General features: G+C 41.9%; 1 protein-coding gene across 1 annotated transcript in view; it reads left to right on the forward strand.

The window, feature by feature from the left end:
- The window catches only part of FRK (fyn related Src family tyrosine kinase), a 64,386-nt gene that overhangs the window by 22,621 nt on the left and 23,424 nt on the right, over positions 1-18,341 (forward strand). The window contains exons 2-3 of the mRNA XM_054023750.1: positions 11,010-11,131; positions 17,978-18,141. Coding sequence (XP_053879725.1) covers positions 11,010-11,131; positions 17,978-18,141 — 286 coding nt within the window. The remainder of the gene's footprint in view (positions 1-11,009; positions 11,132-17,977; positions 18,142-18,341) is intronic.

The following is an 18,341-nucleotide window of genomic DNA, read 5'->3' on the forward strand; positions in this document are numbered from 1 at the left end:
AAAAGGGGTCTCTGTAACCACAATCTGTACATACCATTCTGTGAAGAGATCTTCTAGTTCCCCTTCTGACTCCTACCTACACTCCTTTCCACCATGAGTAGGAGGTCATCATGGGGAGTTTCTGGGAGGTGCATAGGGAGTGAGAGAGAAGTCACAATGGGTAGGAGAAAGGTAAAAGGGTGTCCTGATCTGTATCTGGTAGCCAATGGATACTAACAATGGATATCCAAGATCCAAGTATCCAGTAAAAAATGGATTTGCCATATTCCTAACAATTATTCCCCAAATAACTGTGTCAAGCTAAACCTCAGTGTTAAGGGAGAAAAATAGCAAAGCTTCTTCCTACATTCTCATGGTTTCTATGTTTCCTCACCGTGACACTAAAATAACCTTCCTTTGGCAATGAGATCCAGTGGGTGTCAGTGACTAAGAGGCTCTAGGTTCCACACGTCAAGCATAGCAATACCTTTCATTTATCATCATAATTAGGTTCTTCATCAGCATGAATCTGAGCAACAAGTATGACTCAGAACTTTCCATTCCGAGTGTAGTCATTGTGTTTAGCTAAGGTTAAATGATGTTGACCTGAACAGCTATCTTCAAAACTTGTATTTCTAGTTCCGTTCAGGGCAAAATAGTTTCTGATTATGGGAATTAAGCAATCAGTAGAGATCTCTATGGCTTGTTTGTGTATTTTAAATTAACCCTTTTCTTAAGTTTTGTCTACATTAGACATTTTCTTCAATGTTTTGAGCAGATTTTAATTACAGTTTCTGAAATGGCTGTTCTTGTCTATAGTTTTGCTTAAACCATACTCAGAACCAGTTTCTCTCTACCTTCTGCTGAGAACTAGTTTTGCTGGAGTAAGCATAGCTCTGGATTGTGGAGCTAGTAGGGAGCTTAAGTCTACACATATGTGAAGAGTGTAAACAACAAGAATAGAGAAGAGTTATCTAGGGAAGTACAAGAGAGAATAATTATGTGCTTCCTGCAAATGAAATCAGTGCTATGAAATCGTTCCCCCAGGGTGGCTGTGAAATCCCTGCTGAAAGCAGTACTTACTAGGCACAGGGTAAAGATTCAGTCAGCAGGCACAGTGGCAGCATTAACTTAGAGCCCTAAGACACTGGTGATGTCAGAGTATACCTCTTCAGCTTTTACTTTCAACAGTTTTTCTCTTTCCCTTCCTCCTATTGGCTGTTACAGGGGTGGGCAAACTTTTTGGCCCAAGGGCCACATCTGGGTATGTATGGCGGGCCATGAATGCTCACAAAATTGGGGGTTGGGGTGCAGGAGGGGGTGAGGACTCCAGCTTGGGGTGTGGGCTCTGGGGTGGGGCCAGAAATGAGGAGTTCAGGGTGTGGGAGGGGGCTCTGGGCTGGGGCCAGGCAGTTGTGGTGTGGGTGGGGCGGTGAGGGCTCCGACTGGGGGTGCAGGCTCTGGGGTGCAGGAGGGTGGGACCAAGGGGTTTGGAGGGGGGAAGGGGCTCAGGGCTGGGGCAGGGGGTTGGGGCACTGGAGGGGATCAGGGGTGCAGGCTCTGTGTGGCGCTTACCTCAAGCAGCTCCCGGAAGCAGTGGCATGTCCCCCCTCCGGCTCCTACACAGAGGCATGGCCAAGTGGCTCCGTGCATTGCCCTGTCTGCAGGTGCCGCCCCATGGCTGCTGTCCAATGGGAGCTGCGGGGGCAGTGCTTGTGGCGGGGGCAGCATGCGGAGCCCCCTGGCTGCCCCATGCATAGGAGCCGGAGGGGGGGGCATGCTGCTGCTTCCGGGAGCTGTGCAGAGCCATGGCACACGTGGAGTGGGGCAAGCCCCAGACCTGCTCCCCGGCAGGAACTTGAGGGCTGGATTAAAACGTCTGAAGGGCCAGATTTGGGCCCCAGGCCATAGTTTGCCCACCCCTGGGCTATTAGCTCTGACATTCTCCCTCCCCCTCCCTAAGAGGCCATTCATTCCCCTCCTATATGCTTCTCTGTAATCTTCCCTCCCTCCTCAGCCCCTTCTTTCCTGTCTGCTCACCCACTTCCTACCACTCCCTCAGTGTCACTGTCAATTCCTTTGTCATTATTATTAACTCATTCGTCTCACCCTTCCTCCTGGCCCCCCTCCTGTATCTCCATCCTACATTTAAAATAGAGATGTTTGTATATACACATAAAAACCAACTCCCTACATGCTGCTGTGCAAGGCATCCCTGTGAAGATGGGGTTCATGTCCACAGGAGTGCAGCCCCATAAATTCAACTCTCCTCTCACCTCACACCGTGGAAGTACACAGGTTCTGCTGCCACAGGGTCATCTGCCACAGGGACATCCAGAGATGGCCCTTACAGGGCTCTTGGTCTTTCCAATATGTTGGCGTGTACATCATTGTTGTTAAGGCTCATTGTCAGAAGGTAGCTGGCCCTCTGAAGGGTCTGAGGCTCAGCCTACTTCTGACAGGCTCCACAAGGGAAAATGAGGCAATTCAGGTTCCCCTCAGACTAATTAATTACTGAATAACTGGAAACCAGTTAATTGGGTAGGGATGATGAAAGGGACTCTGTTTCCAGTGCAGAAGGGAGTTAGGAGAAGAGTGGATCCTTGGGAGAGGAACAGACCCAGGCTGCAGGAAATGAAAGTTCTCATAAAAAAGACTTTTTGGGGAGGGTTGGGGGGTCACCTGCAAAGGAAAGGCAGGGAGAATGCTCCTGGGTCCTTCTGGTTTGGCCTCCATGGGGGATGTTAACCCAACATGAGGGATTCTTTCCCCAGCCAGTGCCAAGAGCTTCTGGCTCTAGAAGAGAGTTCTGGGTCATGAATACCTTGCTGGTAAGGGACCCTGGACATAAATGGGGTTGATGGACTCAACCCAGTGCTTAATTTGTGCTGGGGCTTGCTGGGGCTGAGCTTTGGCACCTCCAGGCTTGGCAGTAAAGAAGGCATGGGGCCACACATTGAGCAGTGAGAATAAAACAATATTTGAATAGCTACTTGTTCATTTTGTTAGCACCATCCATCATGTGCACTAAGGATGGGGAACATGTGACCTAGTTATTAAAGAGGGCATCATAACAAATGTGCACAAAGGGGCCTAATTCTGGCATTTCCAACTTTTGAGTTCTTGATTTTGCAACCTTAACATTCTTTTAACATAGGTTTTTTGAATATCATGGTATATAAGTTATATATTTTTAATAGTATTAAAGCTTTTTTCATTCAAACCAGACATTGCAAGAGCTTTTATAATTATGTAATATTATATAATTATATAGCTTGAAACCTAATACTAAATATTTATATATTTAAATTTTAAAGTACGGTATATATAGTAGCGCTAGGTAGGAAATAGTTTTACTGTCCTGAGATATAAATTTTTTCCTATTTCAATTCCTATTTCCTAGTTGAAACCTCAATTTTTCAGAAATTCATAATCTGAGAAAAATTTCTGATTGGGTTGACTGAAATGTTTCATTTTTGATAATTTCAAAACATTGTGATTTGATTTCAACCTTTTAATGTATTTAAAACCTTTGTTGTTGTTGTTATCCATTAACTAAAATTTTGGAATGAAAGGCTGTTTTGAATCCAAAAACTAAATTTGTCATTTGAAAATGTCAAAATGGAGCATTTCAACAATTTTGAAACTTTTTAAAAAAAATTCAAATTAGGATATTAATCAAAAATGACTCTTTCTGGATAACAATTCCTGTTTTTACGAATCTGCATTTTCCAACATCTACAACAAATATTTAGCTGGAAAATTCCCAACAATCTCTCATATGGAATCATCCCAAAAATTCTACTTTGGACTTACACATTGCATTTCCTCTCCTGTTTTAACCAATCACCACCTTTTATTCTCCTTAATCAGAGCAAGTGAGACTACTGATTTGGTTACCAATTGAATCAGCAAAATAGTCTTGTATCTCCATGTAGAGTCCCATGTAGAGTCCTAGCCTCTGACACCTGGTAACCTCCAGTGAGCCCTGCCCATATGAAAGTACAGATTGAAACTTCATATGAATCACTACTTAAACATTCCAGTGAATCTGATGTGTGACATTTGATTTACCAATAAAGCAATTTAAAGTAACTAGAAAGTAATGGTCACCTGAAGTTAAGAACATAACAGACAGTGATTGACTTGCTTGTTCTTCCGTTAAAGGGGTCTATTTTGATATAATCTTCCTTTTCCCTTATAACCTCTGCTCATGCTAAGCAATTACTTTGACACATTAATACCCTCTCTAGGGTACACTGTCAATTTAAGATGAACAAAAGTAGACTAGTTTCAGAGTAACAGCCGTGTTAGTCTGTATCCGCAAAAAGAAGAACAGGAGTACTTGTGGCACCTTAGAGACTAACAAATTTATTAGAGCATAAGCTTTCGTGGACTACAGCCCACTTCTTCGGATGCATATAGAATGGAACATATATTGAGGAGATATATATACACACATACAGAGAGCATAAACAGCTGGGAGTTGTCTTACCAACTCTGAGAGGCCAATTAATTAAGAGAAAAAAAACTTTTGAAGTGATAATCAAGCTAGCCCAGTACAGACAGTTTGATAATAAGTGTGAGAATACTTACAAGGGGAGATAGAGTCAATGTTTGTAATGGCTCAGCCATTCCCAGTCCTTATTCAAACCGGAGTTGATTGTGTCTAGTTTGCATATCAATTCTAGCTCAGCAGTCTCTCGTTGGAGTCTGTTTTTGAAGTTTTTCTGTTGTAATATAGCCACCCGCAGGTCTGTCACTGAATGACCAGACAGGTTAAAGTGTTCTCCCACTGGTTTTTGAGTATTTTGATTCCTGATGTCAGATTTGTGTCCATTAATTCTTTTGCGTAGAGACTGTCCGGTTTGGCCAATGTACATGGCAGAGGGGCATTGCTGGCACATGATGGATATATCACATTGGTAGATGTGCAGGTGAACGAGCCCCTGATGGTATGGCTGATGTGATTAGGTCCTATGATGATGTCACTTGAATAGATATGTGGACAGAGTTGGCATCGGGGTTTGTTACAAGGATAGGTTCCTGGGTTAGTGGTTTTGTTCAGTGATGTGTGGTTGCTGGTGAGTATTTGTTTTAGGTTGGGGGGTTGTCTGTAAGTGAGGACAGGTCTGTCTCCCAAGATCTGTGAGAGTAAAGGATCATCTTTCAGGATAGGTTGTAGATCTCTGATGATGTGCTGGAGAGGTTTTAGTTGGGGGCTGAAGGTGACAGCTAGTGGTGTTCTGTTATTTTCTTTGTTGGGCCTGTCTTGTAGGAGGTGACTTCTGGGTACTCGTCTGGCTCTGTCAATCTGTTTTTTCACTTCAGCAGGTGGGTATTGTAGTTTTAAGAATGCTTGATAGAGATCTTGTAGGTGCTTGTCTCTATCCGAGGGATTGGAGCAAATGCGGTTATATCTTAGAGCTTGGCTGTAGACAATGGATCGTGTGGTGTGTCCTGGATGGAAGCTGGAGGCATGTAGGTAAGTGTAGCGGTCAGTAGGTTTCCGGTATAGGGTGGTATTGATGTGACCATCGCTTATTAGCACAGTAGTGTCCAGGAAATGGACCGCTTGTGTGGATTAATCTAGGCTGAGGTTGATGGTGGGATGGAAATTATTGAAATCATGGTGAAATTCCTCAAGGGCTTCTTTTCCATGGGTCCAGATGATGAAGATGTCATCAATGTAGCGCAAGTAGAGTAGGGGCATTAGGGGACGAGAGCTAAGGAAGCGTTGTTCTAAGTCAGCCATAAAAATGTTGGCATATTGTGGCGCCATGTGGGTACCCATAGCAGTGCTGCTGACTTGAAGGTATATATTGTCCCCAAATGTGAAATAGTTGTGGGTGAGGACAAAATCACAAAGTTCAGCCACCAGGTTAACTGTGACATTATCAGGGATACTGTTCCTGATAGCTTGTAGTCCATCTTTGTGTGGAATATTGGTGTAGAGGGCTTCTACGTCCATAGTGGCCAGGATGGTGTTTTCTGGAAGATCACCGATGGATTGTAGTTTCCTCAGGAAGTCAGTGGTGTCTCGAAGATAGCTGGGAGTGCTGGTAGCGTAGGGTCTGAGGAGAGAGTCTACATAACCAGACAAGCCTGATGTAGGGTGCCAATGCCTGAGATGATGGGGCGTCCAGGATATCCAGGTTTATGAATCTTGGGTAGCAAATAGAATACCCCTGGTCGGGGTTCTAGGCATGTGTCTGTACGGATTTGTTCCTGTGCTTTGTCAGGGAGTTTTTTTAGCAGATGGTGTAGTTTCTTTAGGTAATCCTCAGTGGGATCAGAGGATAATGGCCTGTAGAATGTGGTGTTAGAGAGCTGTCTAGCAGCCTCCTGGTCATATTCCAATTTATTCATGATGACGACAGCACCTCCTTTGTCAGCCTTTTTGATTATGATGTCAGGGTTGTTTCTGAGGCTGTAGATGGCGTTGTGTTCAGCATGGCTGAGGTTATGTGGCAAGTGATGTTGCTTTTCCACAATTTCAGCCTTTGCACGTCGACAGAAGCAATCTATGTAGAAATCCAGTCTGTTGTTTCGACCGTCCGGAGGAGTCCATGCAGAATCCTTTTTTTTGTAGTGCTGGTAGGGAGGATTCTGTGGGTTAGTATGCTGTTCAGAGGTATGTTGGAAATATTCTTTGAGTCGGAGACGTCGAAAGTAGGATTCTAGGTCACCGCAGAACTGTATCATATTCATGGGTCTGGAGGGACAAAAGGAGAGGCCCCGAGATAGGACAGACTCTTCTGCTGGGCTAAGAGTATAGCTGGAAAGATTAACAATATTGCTGGGTGGGTTAAGGGAACTACTGTTGTGGCTGCTTGTGGCATGTAGCAGTTTAGATAGTTTAGTGTCCTTTTTCCTTTGTAGAGAGGCAAAGTTTGTCTTGTAAATGGCTTGTCTAGTTTTTGTAAAGTCTATCCATGAGGAAGTTTGTGTGGAAGGTTGGTTTCTTATGAGAGTATCCAGTTCTGAGAGCTCATTCTTAATCTTTCCCTGTTTGCTGTATAGGATGCTGATCAGGTGGTTTCGCAGTTTCTTTGAGAGTGTGTGACACAGTCTCTCAGCATAGTCTGTGTGATATGTAGATTGTAATGGATTTTTTAGCTTTAGTCCTTTTGGTATGATGTCCATCTGCTTGCATTTGGAAAGGAAGATGATGTCTGTCTGTATCTGTACGAGTTTTTTCATGAGGTTGATGGATTTCCATTCCATACGGCTAAATGCAGTGCCTTGCATAATGACAGGTTTCAGAGTAACAGCCGTGTTAGTCTGTATCCGCAAAAAGAAGAACAGGAGTACTTGTGGCACCTTAGAGACTAACAAATTTATTAGAGCATAAGCTTTCGTGGACTACAGCCACAACTAGACACAATCAACTCCGGTTTGAATAAGGACTGGGAATGGCTGAGCCATTACAAACATTGACTCTATCTCCCCTTGTAAGTATTCTCACACTTATTATCAAACTGTCTGTACTGGGCTAGCTTGATTATCACTTCAAAAGTTTTTTTTCTCTTAATTAATTGGCCTCTCAGAGTTGATAAGACAACTCCCACCTGTTTATGCTCTCTGTATGTGTGTATATATATCTCCTCAATATATGTTCCATTCTATATGCATCCGAAGAAGTGGGCTGTAGTCCACGAAAGCTTATGCTCTAATAAATTTGTTAGTCTCTAAGGTGCCACAAGTACTCCTGTTCTTCTTTTTAAAAGTAGACTAGGCAAAATACTAAAATCCTTTTTTCATATAATTTCATTACTAACATTTTAAATGGGCCTGTTGAGATTTATGCTGGGAATTTAAACATCAATTTAAAATGAAAATACCACTTTGAATTTGGGTGTGTTTTTCTAAGAACTTAAAGTGGATCACAATTAAACATGTATCTCAAGGGCAAGGATAATAAATGATTATCTTAGTATTCCCTGACATTGTGCCTGGCACTGGACAATAATGACTGCATGCCCAATAACTCTGTATTTGGACCCCCTTTCTATCAGTATTATTCAGTTAGACTTTATAGGGGGATTTGGGGATTCCCATTTGCGCACAACCCTTTCTGAATTAAGCAAATCATATACAGTTGTGGTAGTGAAGGACTACAAAGGATGTACCCACTGTTTTCCCTTCCAAAATAGTAGTTTCAATTATATTTCCCCTTCTAGTGACACTTTCTTGGTTTCCCTTGCCTTCAGCCTACTTTGAATCTTTAAGAGGGAATCTTTCCAACTGCCATTATGCTACATTGAATGGGCACCTACAATTTCCAGATTCACTCTAATATCTAGATGTCATATTACTTTGTATGAAGTGGCCCAGCAGCCATGAAAAAGACCTTGTAATCAAAAGTTTTAAATCAGTATTCCTGAAATGAGGACCCTGACCACTTGTTGTCATTAAATATACTATGGTAATAGCACATATAGAAAATTTTTATATCCATAAAAAGAAGTAGGTCAATAAAGTCAAACAAACAAACAAACAAACAAACAAAAACGCCAACAAAACAAAATCAAAACTACCTGTGGTCCCCATTCAGGAAATCCAGACTATTCAAAAAGTGCACTTAAATGTTAAGCACATTTTAAAACCCACTGAAGTTAATGGGATTTGAACACATGCTTTAGGTTGAGTATGTGCTTAAACTCAGGGTTTATGTTAATTTAACATTATGGCTGAGGTTTACATACAGAAGTATAATGGAATTAGAAAATGTGGGTCCCAGTTTAGCCATAAATTGGCTCCCACTTGCATATGCTGTACTTTGTATTACGGAATATGTTTTTTACTTTAAGACTTTTATATCTATAAGAATATATAATTAGGGATTATCCACTTGAATTTCCTAACTATTCTGTATGTAAAATATCAACCACAGAGCTACATTGCATTTTGTTTGCATTTGATTTCCTCAGTTTATTCTAGTTCTATTTTGTTTTATAAACAATAGAGGGCTGTGTGTTTATCTTGGGGTCATTAGATTTGTAGTAGTAGTTACTTGTGCTGCCAGCCAAAATGTAACTAACACCTTTTTAAGATAGGAAAAAGTAATATGAAATTAAACTCCTGTTTTTATGCCTTTTCTGCCTTAAAATACTAATCTCTCTGTTTACCTTTACTGGAGTGAAATCCCACTGTCCATAGATTTGAAAGGGAAATAAATGTAGTTTACATGGTTTGGATGTGTGATGCTCTATTTGGAACCAGTATTTAGAATTTTGAGTGGTCCGAATCTCTTTTGCAGGGATGCTCCACGTTTAATGTGGGATTTCAGTACTGAACTGAACTGGTGCCTTGTCTCCTCCTTATTGGTTTGATCAGTGTTTCTGTCAATCAGAGGATTTGCAAATTTATGGGTTAATTTGTTTTTCCAGGGTCCATCAAACCAAACAATTACTGTATCTTCAACAGACTGAAGTATTTCACTAATGCATTCTAGATATTGGCTTTACATTCAGATTCTCTCCTTTTCCAAATGCATATCAAGGCCTTCAGGTGGTTAGAATGATCAGAGAGTTGTACATAACACTCGTTAATGTATATTTAACAATATATAGTTAACCAAAGCAAATATACAGTTTAGCATGAGATCAAGACTGGCCCATCTGCGTTTGTCTTTTTTTTAGTTCCTCTTCCTTCATGCTAGAAACGTTACTCACACTGTAATGTTTGATCAATCAAGCAGCATGCTATTATTTTGAAGACTTCACTATATATTTTTATTTAGTTCCTTAATTCCTTTGGATTACTCTAAGCATTCCAGGTACTAACATAATTTGTTGAATACTCTTTCTGATCTTTTCACTGGTAATTGGCAGATAAGGTATTTTGTTGAATTGGTTAATTATGCATAATATAATAAATTGATTCCTTCTGGAGAGTTGTATGGCATGGTTATCAATAATTTATTTAAGCGGAATTCTTGTGTACATTGACATAAAAGGATACACAATCCACTTTTCGATAACTCTCTATCACCTTTTAAATCAAAGCGGGGGAGAGCGGTTATCTTAGAGAGAGGTTTTTTTGTTTGCTAGGAGCTCAATAATCCCAGTTGAAATTGATGAGCAGTCATCTCATTTTTTCATCAGGTACATTCTTGTCAAATAACAACACAATTAGCTAAACTTCATTTTCAGCATTCCATCTGAATTGTTATTTGAATCGTTTTTGAAAATCAGAGGTGTTATGCGTGGGTGGAGTGCTATACAACTGCTTTTAAATGAGCTGATTTTCATAGCACATAGTCAGCCATTCAAGCATTTTCTGTGACATGAGGTAGGCATTGTTTTTGCTCATCTATCTCACTGCAGCAGGCCTGAAATGACTGCCAATTAGTCACTTCATAAATCAGCAAGGAACTGGAATTGTGAAGAATCTGTTCAGCATAATTTAGTTAATTAAAAATTAATTTATTTCATTCAGTACAGATAGCATTCATAAATTACAAATCAAGGTTAATCATAAAAACATATATCCCTCTGTAATTCAAAGGAGACTTGGCATCAATTATTTTCAAAGGGCTATTTAAAGATAGTCCTTGTGAGTCTATTTTTTAGTAAGGACTCTCTATCAAGCATAAAATTCTAGCACCATTGAAATCAATAGGAGTTTTGGCATTGACTGCCATGTGCTCAGGATTTTACTTCAGATGTTTAAATACACCTCTACCCCGATATAACACTGTCCTTGGGAGCCAAAAAATCTTACCGCGTTATAGCCGAATCCACCGGAGTGCGCAGCTCCGCCCCTCCGGAATGCTGCTTTACCGCGTTATAGCCGAATTCGTGTTATATCGGGGTAGAGATGTAGTATCTTCTAATAACATGTGTTGTCCTGTTTGTTTGTTTATTTCAATAATCTAATACAAGTTGTATCAAAATTCCCCTTTACTTGTTTGCAAAAATAATGTATGCTATGTTGTATGCTTAGTAGACACAGTGTAACTGTCTTTTCTGCTAATTATTGCTGACTGGTAAAAATTAATGCTAGAATTTTCTGTCTTTGTTTAGATGGTTTTTTGGACCAGTCTCACGAGCAGATGCAGAGAAACAACTGTTGTGCCCTGAAAATCAGGAAGGAGCTTTCCTAATCCGAGAAAGCGAAAGTAAAAAAAGCCAATTCTCCCTTTCAGGTATCACAGTTTTTTACCTTAAGAAATATTGTAAGAGTTTTTCATTTGGCCTGTTTTTCTTTTCTTATTTTCTAGAGTGATAAACTGCATGCATGAGAATGAAATTAAAATCTATAATAATCTCTTGTTCCCAAGAGATACATAAAAGTTGGTAAGAGCCATAGGTCTTTACTAACTTTTACTTTTAGCGCTTTATTAATATGCTCAAAATTCAAATTAACTTTCTGTGCTTATTGCTTTTCATTGTTCCAGCTGCCTTGAAATGAAAAATGTTTTCATAATTAAAGAGCCACAAACACATTAGAGTTGTACATCAGTGCACCTACTGGTTCAGATTGGAAATGAAACACATGCTAGCACTTGGCAGATCTATACAGGATATGAAAACAGTAGAATCTCTAGAATATATCCTTAGTTTTAAGCTGCTTTTTTTGTGGGATTGGTTTGCAAAACTAGACTTCAGAAACACATGATCAATCTGCGTGAAAAGTTAGTTGTATCTATGGTGGTAGGTTTAATTTTTTTATTTAGTCAAGATCCCTCATTCTGGCTTCAGGAGATGTGATGGACTTCCTGGTAAAATTTGTACCTGAAATAGACTGATTACCTACCAAATAGGGAAAAGCATGATTTTACTTACAGGAGCCAACCTTACTTCTTTTTAACGCTAGTCCTAATAGATAATATGAAATATTATCCCATGATGGATTTTCTTGGACACCATTCACCAGATCTGTGATACAAATATAAGCCAAGAGAATTATAAGAGAAGACTGTCAGTGGGGGTATAATGTTGTATACCTGGAGATGTACTGGAAGCAGCTTTCAAAGTTTTTGCTCACAGAGTAGTTTAGTGACTCTTCAGTACTTGCATTGAATTAGGATGGTTCCACACACTCGATTACATTAGCCCAGTAAAGCATTTTGCTGTTACTGGAATAGAATGCAGTAGAGGTGGCAGTATTTTTGAGGCATGTGTCAGCATGCTAGGAAAGTGAACAGCTTGTAATCCACATACATTCTGGCCGTGGTAAATCACCTGGAGACAGCTTAGGCTTTAAAGCACATTCAAAAAGTATCTCACATCCCTGTCAAGGCTGACAAAGGCAACAAAATACTGCAACTCCAGCTAGTATTTCCTAGCGATATTTTCCATTTCATTGAGGTTGCTCAGACATCGAGATCAGTGTAAAACAAGAAGAAACTGCAGCCTTATGGATCATCCCAGACTTATGCTTTGGCATGTTTATAAAGATGTATAATTACACACCTACATAATTCTATTCATGTAATATGTAACCAGTGAATTATAAGAGAGGAACCTGAACCAAAGCCTGAATCTGAGAACCCCCACACTTTGAAAAAAGCATGGGTCTGTTTCAGAAGTTTGTGGTTCTGACCCATTTCTATTAATTGTGTGATAGTTCAGTATTGTATAACAATACTTCTTTACTGAAGACTTCTACAAAGTGGAATTTGACTATTGCAGGGGAGGAGAGCTGTCAGTTTAGACCAGGGCCGGCTCCAGCTTTTTTGCTGCCCCAAGTGGAAGCCGCGATCGGCGGTACGTCGGCGACAGCTCAATCGCGCTGCTCCATTCTTCGGCAGCAATTCGGCGGCTGGTCCTTCGAGCCCTCTCTTTCTCTTCTGCGGCACTTCGGCAGAAGCTCAAAGAGAAAGAGAGGGACCGAGGGACCCGCCGCCGAATTGCTGCCACCAACCCGGACGTGCCGCCCCTTTCCATTGGCCATCCCAAGCACCTGCTTCCTGCGGTGGTGCCTGGAGCCGGCCCTGGTTTAGACATAATTTTGAGTTACCTGGAACAAATGTATTTATATTGAGTGGAAACCATGTGGAACTCCCAGTGTTTTCAGCTGTTTGACTTTGATTTGGAGTTTAATTTGTACCTGAAGCTCAAAGCAAAACCCCAGAGGATTTGACTCTGCGAAGATCAAAAATGATAAATATTTTTGCCCAAGCCCCTGTAACCTGAAATCTATGAGGTTCACACTAATATATAATGGAGCCAAAGATACAAGAAGGAGAGATTAATAGGCAAATCTACTTAGGTGGCAGGGGGGAAGAGGAAAAAAAACCTGTCTTTCATTAAAATGAGCACATTTCAGTTCTAATGTGTCATTGTGGAAAAAACTCATATTTCGTAAATGATTTAGAAGGCAAACAAGACTGTTAGAATTCAGCTTCAATTTTTAATTTTAAAGAGAGGTTTTTGTGGGCCACAAATGGTTAAACTGAGATCGCTTCAAACTTTAGATAGGCCACAGAGATCTGGTTCTATCATCCTTACTGCTTGATGTTTGTCACATCTTTTTTTTATTTTAAAAATGCGTATGTTGCAGAAGGAATTTTATGTTGACGATTCTAGCATCTGGTGTAAAAGGCATTAATTTTTAAACATGCCTCTGCCATCAGAGGCATTGCCTCTTTTTAATTAAAAACCATAATTTAGATGTGTTCAGCTTAATTGAGTGTCACTGCCAATAACAGCAAGAAGCTTGTCTCTTAGTCTTGAATAATGATATTTGCAAGATTTACTGCATGAAATGACAATGCATTTAAGCACCTGCTATACTTCTATACATACGTTTAAAACTCAGATATGCCTGTTGCTACAACCTTCTTTTTAAATTTTAGATTACAGAAGGCAAATATACCTATCCTCAGTAAATTGCATGGAGGTGTTGAATCTGAGTTTGTTGCTTGCCTACAGACTTGGGCCATGTGGGCTGCCTACCCCCTCTTCCTAGGGATGAACATAGGACTCCCCCCTGATCCCAGTGCTTGGAGTGGAAGCAGTCAAGATATATTTGGCAATTATGTGTCTTTTTTGTACTCCCAGGACAAGGCTGTATGGTTTCCTGTGGGGCTGGGGGAGAAAAGGAGAATGACATTTGGGTGGAGCAAAGAGTGGGACTGACAGGCAGCTGCAGACAGCGCAGGCTGGTGGGGAAGAGAATGGTCAGACAAAGGGAGAGGGAAGACGTTGTGCTGTAGTTTTTGAGGTCTGTCCTTTTGCGTTTTGTTGTTGGTGGTCTGTATTTGTGAGGCTGTCTTGGTTTAAATTAGAAAGACAAGGTGTCAGAGGTCATAGGTGCTGACTTTTATTTTTCCCTGTGGGTGTTTCACCCCCACTCCAAAGGCCCTGTCCCTACTCCTCCCCTTCCCCTGAGGCACCTCCCTTGCTCTGCCTCTTCCTGAACCCACTCCGCCCCTCCCCCAAGATCCCCGCCCCCCGCTTGCTGCTCTCTGCCCTCCCCCAAGCACCTCCTGCCAGCAGCAAAACAGCTGATTGGTGTGGCTGGTGGGTACTGAGACCCACTATTTTTTTTCTGTGGGTGCTTGAGCCCTGGAGTACCCACGGAGTCAGCGCCTATGGCTAAGGGAATATCTTTTATTACCTTAGAGAGAGAGACAGGCTTTCAAGCTAACACGGAGCTCTTCTTCAGGTCCTTTGGGCAGGTACTGTCTTTCTCTTCCATGTCTTTACAGAGCCAAACACACTAAGGGCTTGTCTATACTTACATTTTATAGCGTTCTAACTGGCTGCTCAGTGCAGCAAGTCTGAGCACTTTAAAGCACTAGTGAAGACAGGTTCTGAGCTCTGGGAGCAGGGCTGGCACAACCCATTAGGCGACCTAGGCAGTCACCTAAGGAGCTAACATTTGGGAGGCGGAGACCGCGGCAGCCGGATCTTCGGCCGCCCCGGTCGTCGGCGCTATTTCAGGGGTGGGACCTTCCGCTGCCTCTATCAAGGGCAGCATTTCAGGGGCGGGACCTTCCGCCACTTAGGGCAGCAAAAAAGCTGGCGGCGCTCCTGTCTGGGAGCCATGCTCCCAGCACTCGGAGCTAATCCCCTCGTGGAGGCAGATTACCAGGAGCGCTGGGAGAGCTCTCTCCCAGTGTTTGTGCGCGACCACACTCGCACTTCAAAGCGCTACTGTGGGAGCATTCCCGCGGCAGCGCTTTGAAGTGTCCAGTGTAGACATACCCTAATACTCAATCCTGGGGCCTTTAAGGTGCTACCAGAATACAAATAAATAACTCCTCAAACATGCAGGTCCTCCACACGAAAACAAATTTTATCTACAGGGAATAGGAAGTCAGTTAAAGTAACAGGATGGGCAAAAGTATTGCCTTGGTTCCCAGTGCAAGAAAGCATTCTCTGGACCCCCTGAAATAGAGAAATAGAACCATAAAAGTAGGAATGATGATACTTTTCTGAAATGTTACATATAAATCTGGTCCACTGAAATTGGTATTTCACATTTGTTTCCTTGCTACAATTTCATTATAGGGTTGTGGATGATGATAGTTACCACAGTGTTCTGAAAAGTGGGCATCTCCCAGATCTTAGTTTATAGTGCATTCGGAAGGTGTCAATGCACCTTCTTTCCCCTTTTTCTATGTTTTGTTTTCGCTGTTTTGTTACCAAATTACTCTATTTAAGTTCTTTCCTTCAACCTGATCCCAAATTATGCATCACCAAAATGTACTCAGTATTTTAAATACTATATTAGAAAGAAGCAACTTTTGAGGCTCATTCAGTCTAATTATTTTTATGATCTGGAAATATACCTACTTCTGACCCTTATATATAGAAAATCCCTTGTTTTAAACGGCACCTATGCGCCCTCTGGTGGCAGTTGTTGGCAATCGCATGCGACAATACGAATATGTATTCCTGCATAAGGAAGTGTGGGGGTGCGGGCGATGGGGGATAGTCTATTCAATTAAAATTGGATTAATGGTCAGAAAAACTCCACCGTATGCTAACCTTTTAATTGACAACATTTTGAATGATTCTAACATTGCAGGAACTTATATCAAATGTACACACCTGCCTGTGTGTGTATGTATATATATTATAATGAGGGTATGATGGTGTGGTATGATGCAAAGGCTTTATTAGCATGACAAAAGGGGAAATAAGAGTCTTCCCAATATTTAGATCTTCAAATTAGAGCTGAGTCCCATATACTGTACTACAAGTACACACATTAGGAGGGGAGGGGAAAGGGACTGAGATATATATTAATTTGTTTTCCCAGTTAAACAATAATAAAGAAAAAAGAGGCTCCACTTGTCAACAAGACTATATTATATCCACTTGCTGGAATTGTAGTTCCTAAAAAGTGTACAGAGCCTACAAACAGACAGATTTTCTCACCATCAACCTTCAGCTTCATTCTGTGGGAAGGTATTAATGGGAAGGAAACTGTGTGAGGTCACCTAGCAGTGGCAAGGTGCCCAAAATAACTGATGGGGCTGCAGGTAGCAAGAAACCCCACCCATTTCTGCTTTCCCCCTCCTTCCTCACAGGCTGACGATATTTTCCAAGTCAAAAACAGGGACACCCCCATTGTGGTGGGGTAGGCAATAGGGATTTTCGTGAGGGATTAAGGAGGATGACCCGCAAATGGGAATTAAAGAGGGACATCCTCCAGTGGCAGCCGGGTCAACTATACTACACTATATCTACAGTGTAGCCGACAGTTGTGATATTACTGATGGGACTTACACCCATTAGTCCTTAATGAGCAGTGCAGCTTTCTCCCTACCCGCCCCTTGAGAAATTCATCTCAAATCATTCCTTTGGAAGTGAAGGGAGAGTTGTCTTGGTCATGGACAAATGTGCAGATCCATGTTAAGTTTCTGCTTCTGCACCAATTCTTGGTCCCTGACACTCACCCTTCTACCTCCTCAGATCATGGCCCTGGCTGACTGACATTCTTTTATAAAGAAGTTCCTAACCTGTCTCTGATGGGCAACAGAAATGTGAATACATCCCTGTTCTTCCTTGCACTGTAGATTGGAACAAAACTGCAATCATGGAACTAAATACAGGCACACATTCCTCTCGCATCCTCCTTTCATCCAGAACCACCAGAGAATCCTCTGTGGGGTCCTAGGAAAAGGGCAACAGTGCCATAGAACACACATACCCTCCCACGACCACCACCATCATCTTCCACCCTCAGAACTCGTGGTCATAATTTACAGAGCAACTGAAGAGAAGTAGTGGAAGCCTTGCAGGAGGGTCCACAAAGAGGCAAACTATTAAAGTGCAGGCTGCCCTTTGTTCAAAGTGTGATTAGCAAAGCATTTATTAATAGAAATGCCCATGTCTATGGGCAGCCAGTCATGCATACCGAACATCAGGAAGTAGGGGTTGTACAACGTGGGGGTGCGCATCATGTTGTTATACACATAGGTCAGCTGCAGCAAGTAGGAAGGCCTGTCTCTCTGCCACATCTCTGCCAAGGGCCTTAGCCCTGCTAGCAGCGTCTGGCTGGCTTGCTTGCAGAGGGCTTTGTATTTTGGGTGGTAGGCTGTCATCCTTAGCTTGTGGCTGCCATACAGAGAGCACAATTCCTTAAATGTCTGTTACTCGAAGGGCATGCCTTGGTCTGTGATCACCACGGAAGGGTTGCCATAGGGCTGGGCAAAGTAGTGCCAGAAGGCTTCTGTGGTTGCTCTGGTCGTGATCTCCCTGAGGGGTATGATACCAGGAATATGGCATAATGATCCACCATGGTCAGGAAGTCAGATGCACTGCTCTGACTTGGCTCCACTTCATGTGGTCCAGTGCTAACAATTCCAAGGGCACGTGGGTCTCCATCGGCTGGAGGGGGGCCCAGTCCCCCACCTCCGGGTTAGGCACCTGGGGGACTTATGGGAGGTAGGCACTTCTGAAAATTAGGTCCTTAAGTATACATTTAGGAACCTGACTTTGGTTACTCTGTTTTTAAAATGTTGGCCATAAGCTATATTGTACTACTATATATATTTAGTAGCTGGGATCTTATATCTCAATTTATTTTTTAGTCTTTGATGGAGCAGTTGTGAAACACTACAGGATCCAACAGGAGGCTGGAGAAGGCTTTTTTCTTAGCAAAAAGAATATTTTTAAAACATTGAATGCTTTTGTTGACCACTACACCATTAACAGCGATGGCCTCTGTGTAAAGCTCAGGAAGCCCTGTATAAAGGTAAAGTTAATTTTATATTGTGCAAAATATATATTTTCAAACTAACCTGCTGGTTATCAGTCATAAGGTGCTAGGTTGCAAAATGACAACCTGATTCTTCGATGAAGTTGCATGGACTGCAGAACTGTTTCATTCTTGGAGCTGACACATTCATAATAAAATACCCTGACATTTTGAACAAATAATTGTGTGGCTGGAGG

This window comes from Malaclemys terrapin, chromosome 3 (assembly GCF_027887155.1).
Source record: "Malaclemys terrapin pileata isolate rMalTer1 chromosome 3, rMalTer1.hap1, whole genome shotgun sequence".
In the NCBI taxonomy this organism is placed as follows: Eukaryota; Metazoa; Chordata; order Testudines; family Emydidae; genus Malaclemys; species Malaclemys terrapin.